The sequence below is a fragment of the Pleuronectes platessa genome, chromosome 1 (assembly GCF_947347685.1).
Source record: "Pleuronectes platessa chromosome 1, fPlePla1.1, whole genome shotgun sequence".
NCBI classification, from domain to species: domain Eukaryota; kingdom Metazoa; phylum Chordata; class Actinopteri; order Pleuronectiformes; family Pleuronectidae; genus Pleuronectes; species Pleuronectes platessa.
Genome location: NC_070626.1, coordinates 4,961,440 through 4,967,439, shown reverse-complemented (window position 1 = coordinate 4,967,439; position 6,000 = coordinate 4,961,440). Strand labels below are relative to the sequence as shown.

At 40.9% G+C, this 6,000-nt stretch overlaps 1 protein-coding gene across 2 annotated transcripts in view; it reads right to left on the bottom strand.

Annotated features, from left to right (window-relative positions):
* Window positions 1-2,167: 2,167 nt before the first annotated feature.
* The window catches only part of znf536 (zinc finger protein 536), a 190,848-nt gene continuing 187,015 nt past the window's right edge, over window positions 2,168-6,000 (bottom strand). For both annotated transcript variants that reach the window (XM_053426121.1, XM_053426112.1), the window contains one exon: window positions 2,168-4,784. In XM_053426121.1, coding sequence (XP_053282096.1) covers window positions 4,630-4,784 — 155 coding nt within the window. In that variant the 3' untranslated portion in view covers window positions 2,168-4,629. The remainder of the gene's footprint in view (window positions 4,785-6,000) is intronic.

Sequence of the window (6,000 nt, the reverse complement as noted above, 5' to 3'; positions counted from 1 at the left end):
AGGCAGCCTCCCAGCGGCCCAGCAGCCTTTGGGATCCTGACATTAGGTTAACTCAAATACGGATTCCATCAGTGCAGTGTGGATCAGGTTTCACGTAACAGAGGGGGGGGGGGGGGGGGGGGGGGCAATGAAAGCATGAAATATTGGTTTTCATGCTTTCATGCGGAGTCAGCTGAAGTGAGGCTGTGTGGGGAGGACACACGTGTTGGAGTCAACTTTTAATGTGAGGTGGGAGAGTTGCTGTCATCTTTAACTGCTGTGATACGGGAGCAGCAACACTTATTTATGTGTGTGTGTCCTCACACAAACACAGAGCTGCTCTGTGTTTGTTAGATTCTAATGGCTCACGTTGACCTCTGACCTCGGACTGTCACCTCGACCAACAGAGTCAAGGCCACCAACCCGTCTTCTCCTTTGATTCAATAATTTGAGCTACATTTTAGGGACAATATAATTATACTTTTTAGTGGATTCCAGCATTTAAAAATAGCTAATTAACGATGTTGCAGACCTAGATACTATACCAGTTTGAATTATCATGGCTGAAGACATAAACAAGACGACATCATGTAGTCATAGATTATCTGATCCATATTTGAACTCATTCCATTTCAGAAGACAATGGGATGATTTCAACTTTATACAGAGGAGGAGTAACTTTTTTTCTTTCATTATAAGCATCTTCATTTACTTGATGGGAGCTACACATTTATTTTGACCTCCACAAGGACCTCATGTTTTCAGCCCTCGTCTGTTTGTTTGTTGGTTAGTGTTTTTGTCTGTTTCACAAAAACAACTGAATGGATTTCCACAACACTCTGTGGAAGGAGGTGGTTCGGGGGGAAGACACCATTACATTCTGCTGTGGATCGGGGGAATTTGATGAGGTTTTTTTTACATAGTGAGAACATTTCAACATTTTCACTGATTTCCTAGAGAATAATTCATGCAGCCTGATGAAAATAATCAGACGTCATTAGGGAGCTGATATTTATGAGTGTGTGAAATGTGGTGCAGCTTGATTGAATCTAAAAGGACGTTTGTGCCTCGGTGGAGGTGTGTGTTCTACTGAGAGCCTTCCGCTTAAAACTGATCTCAGAACATTCATGGTGCTGCACTCACTGACCTGTTTGTCCCCAAATTAAAACATACATATAAGGATTGTACTATATTGTTTTGTAATACATACTAATTAATATATTTGACTTTTAGGAATGGGTGAGTCACAAATGTTGATAATAAATAAATTGGTAAGATGATCACTGACATCGTACTAAATGTCTCATCCTCTGTCTTTTTCATTGTTATGTTTGAGCACTTACAGCACTTAATGTTAGGTAGAGGTCATATTCTACTTTAATAGTAAAGTTCAATTTAATTCCATTTAACCAAAACCATGATCCCAACCTTATTTTTGTTTACAAAATAAGATGCACCCAGGAACAGAAATGTGGATGTGAACCCTGGTCTCTGCTCTAACTGAGTTTAGGACCCCCCCGTCACCACCTGTAGCTATAGTGCAGTTCATACACGTGGTGCTACATTCATTTAAACAAGGCTTTTCTGCAGAGAAACTAACCTGAACTTATACTTTTCTTCTCTTTGATACTGAAACTCACAGTCATGCTGTTTTGTAGCTGTTTCATAGTCTGTGCAGATTTTATGGATCTGGTCGAATGTGGACTGGACCAGAGGATAAAAAACATAATGTGGAAACTGGATGGGAAACAATGCAGTCAAATAATCATTGCACATCTCTGATCTGGAAGCGATTTGCTGTAAATGGAATTTTCAAATCTTCCCTTTACATATTTCCATGTGGGACATTCAGAGCATGCTCATGTGTTTCCCATCATCCACACACTGTTTATGACATCTTCCTCACGGTCACACAAAGTGGTGCAGACAACAATTTAGTTGTGTATATTCCACTTCGTGATCACGGTCCGTGAAGCTTCACCATCAAACTGACTGAGAGATAATAACTGGTATTGGAAGTGATGGACTACTCTCCAAACTGGTTCCCCACTTCTCATGGAACAGTGACACTCACCTTCCTGATTCTCGCTCTGTCAGAAATGAGGAAATTAAAAACATGACACAGGCCGTTGCTCTGTGACAATCCTTTTTTTTGTTTGAATACATTTTATTTTTATTATAAGTACAGTTCAGTAGTTACAAAACGAAGCATCTGCCATGAGGATACAGCAAAACATAAAGAGTGTTCAGCTCACAAGACAGGTTTTTGTACATAACATGTGGCGTGGAATGCTCATTATTATAGCTGGTTCAGAGGCGAGACTCTCGCCAGTCATCTCTCATCTTTACACCCCTGGAAAACAGATGGGGTCAGAGGTCAAAGCCATTGGACAGTGCCTCTAGCAGGATGAATCTGATTGGTTCCCTCAGACCCCATTTCCTGAATTCCTCCCTTCCAACACCCTTTCACATTTTCCAACAACCACTGCTTTTCACTTTTCACGTGTCTCGCTGTTATTATTTTAGTTTTAAATCCCCTCTTTTCCTGGTATACTGAAAATGAAAGAATGGTTAATTGTAATCTACATGAATCAAATAAAAAAAAGAGAAAACAAAATAAAACAGGCTGTACTGCAGCGAAATCTCTTGGCGTTGGAGTTTGAGCACAGATTCATGCTGCTGCTGAAGAAGTATCGGGCCGATGCTGCAGGCCAAAAGGGGATTTGCATACAAAAGAAATCTGGGTAACAATTTGTCAAAGCCACATACAGTATAGAGGTTGGTCAAACTTAAAAGAAAAATTAGGAGGTATTATATTTGGACTGTATATACCGACTTAGAATTTTTCTCTGGGTTCACAAAAAATGACGTAGAAACATTTCACAAAGCCAAGGGACACACAAACACACACCTTCAGTTCAGTTAGTTATCTAGTTTTATACTGTATAGGTTGGATTTATAATACTATCACAGTGCCAAATACTTCTGAGAACCAAAACAAATGAAAGAAATAAGAAAGGATAAAGTCCCTCTATTCATAATGGATCCTGTATATATGGGGGCAAATATGTTTGCAGCACAGGAGACGATTGTCATCTTTTTCCTCTTTTTCTTTTTCTTTTTTTTTGATCAGTAAATGGAGAAGGCATTAATGTACAGTACATATAAAATAAAAAATAAAATCAACCCTACATCCTACAGTCTAGCACAGCTACATAGCTTTGTAGAAGCAATAACAGATGACTTGTATCTAAGGCTATACACAATATGTCTTTTTTCCCAGTTTTTTGTTCTTTTTTATTCTCATTTTAAAGTAAATACATCAAACCATTTTCAGTAGTCATTAACACTGTGCAACAATGATCGGTGGCAGTATCTTACAAACATCTGCAACACTAGAGTTCTTGAGGTTGACATGAGGGATGAAGCGAAAGGGTTGGAGGGTGATAAAGAAAGAAACATTTCCCCCACATTACCTTTTTTTTGTTTGTTTTTCAGATCTTTTTTTCTTTTTTCTTTTGAATTCTTCTCTGTCAAACTCTAGAAGGATGCCGACCTTTTCAGAACGTGGCTGTGCAATCTACTGTCATTTGTTTGCTTGTCCTTGTCACGAATCTTTTAAAACTTTTGTTTTCACTTTTGCTTTTCTTTTTTTAAACTACTGTATATCTCTCTATGTACATTAAGCATCTATGGCTGCTGTGATGGATGATACAGAACAAGAAAAATAGACAAAGGAAGCCAAATGGCAGGGTGAAGGCCTGTACTGGCCTGGTTATGCAGAGGGGATTTAGTATTGTAAGTACATTTAGGGAATATTCAGTCCTCTTCACAAGTATCATTAGCACCACCATCATCAAAGGTCAGCTACATGTGTATTTTTTTTCTACCAGCAATATCATCTCTGGAAACAAACTTGTGTTGTCGATTGTCGTGTGGTGCCCCTATCCTTTGTTAACCATAATCCGAGTGATGCATGGCCGTGGGACACAGAGACAGAACGGCTGATAGGAGAGCCCAAAGTGGCTGGTCTGACAGGAAATGTGCTTGGTCTCCGTCAACAGTCCGGTAACATTGAGTTGCTATTCTACAGTAGAATACATTCCAGTACAATATAATGGCGGTCCGTGGACTTGTGAAATAACTGTCGTCTTCATTTTACAGGAGAGAAAGGTCTTTAAAAGCCTATTTGATTAAGCACAACACTTCAGTCCTAACTAAAAAAGAGAGAGAGAGACATACCTTTCTAGCTCAAGGAATGTTTTAGAAACTGTGGGGCCAGTTAAAGGAGTTGCTACTCAGACAGGTAGTTTCATTAAAAGAAAAAAAAAAAGCATTGTAGAAGATAAGACAACAAAGACAAGGGGCATTCAGACCACAGGAGACAAAACAGGAAAATTGTTGTCACTTTGTTTAGTGTCCAAGAACGCTTGCAAAAGCCGTTTGGTCCATCACGTAAATCCAGCCCCAAACTGTCCTTCATATAGTTCTCACCTTCTCTTCACTCTGACGGTAGTATGTGTTTTTCATCTTAAATAAAGTCTTTTGTTATAGTGTATTCCTTCATTTATCCTTCATCCTCATCTTCCTCCTCCTCATCATCGCCTCCATCCTCATCCTCATCCTCCTGCCTTGCTCCGGTCTGGGCCATTAGTCTTTGTTTACAGCTTGGGCATCCAGCCCCTCAGGGTCGCCTAGGTTATGGTTGTTAGGGTGGTTAAGGTCGCTGTTAAGATGGTGGGGGTCGTGGGTCAGCGCGAGGTCATGGGTCATGGGCTGGTCCTCGTCTCCCACCCACAGATGCACTACGGCCAATGAGAGAACAAGAGGCAGATTAGCACCATGGGCCCAACAAACCCCAACCTGCAGCACACATGCCACACGTACACACACACACACACACACACACACACACACACACACACACACTCACACAAACACACACACACACACACACACTGACACACTCTGCACTGTCAGCAGGACCAAATTAATAGATTGATTATTTGAGACAGTGAATACTTCAAAGAGTCCTTTCAGCCAAATTACAGAAAAAACAAACATATTCACAGATTGTCTTTAAGATTTGGTTTAAATTTCCAGGAGGTGGATGGACCTGTGTGCTCACAGCATTCAACTGCTTTTGAAATCGCACTTAAAAGTTATAATTCGTAGACCTCACTGTCAGCAGTGTGTGTGTGGGACAGAGACATGTCCTGAAATACAGGGGGGACATGTGTTGGTGCTGCTGTTGGAGGTGTTAACTGACTGACAGCTGGGACCAGGTACACATAAAGAACTGTCCCTGTCTTCATGTGTGTTGTTCATACAGTAGTACAGTAATATGCTGGTGATATGTGGTTGTATGACACATTCAGGGTGGACAAAATAACACAAACACCATGAATTAAATACATTCAGTTGCAACAATTCCCCATATTTCCCTCTGTGTGTTGACTTGATGGCTCAGTAATGAAGTGTAACCTTCTCGCTGTATCACTGTGGTCTGCATTTCATTCCAGCACGCTCCTGTTCCTCTGTCTGTCCTCTGCTGCCTCCTACAACCATCTGACTCAATATGAAGCTGCTCTTTCATTACATCGCTACATCTGAAAATCTGCAGATCCAGTGTTTACTTCTCCCTCATTTAATCTTTGCTTCTCCTTCACACAGGAGCTGGTGCCGCTCGCTCAGAGAGATAATCATTTCTACGACAATACGAGACGCTAACACATCTCTGTGATGACAACGGGAGAAGCACGGCGCTCGGTGCGAGCAGGTTGGTCGGCTCAATAAGTGTGACACAGAGTGTGACAGTGGGTGAGAAGTGAAGTGATTTATTCTAATAAAAACTTTTTAAGACTCGATGACACAGTAAGAAATGCATAACTGTAATTAGGTCCCATAGCAGGGGCCACTAAATAATGCAACTTGCCCCCCCCCCCCTCCTCTTTCTGCGCTTTCGTTCCCTCAGCAACTTCTTAGAAAATTATTTTGCAATAAAACACCGCGGAACACATT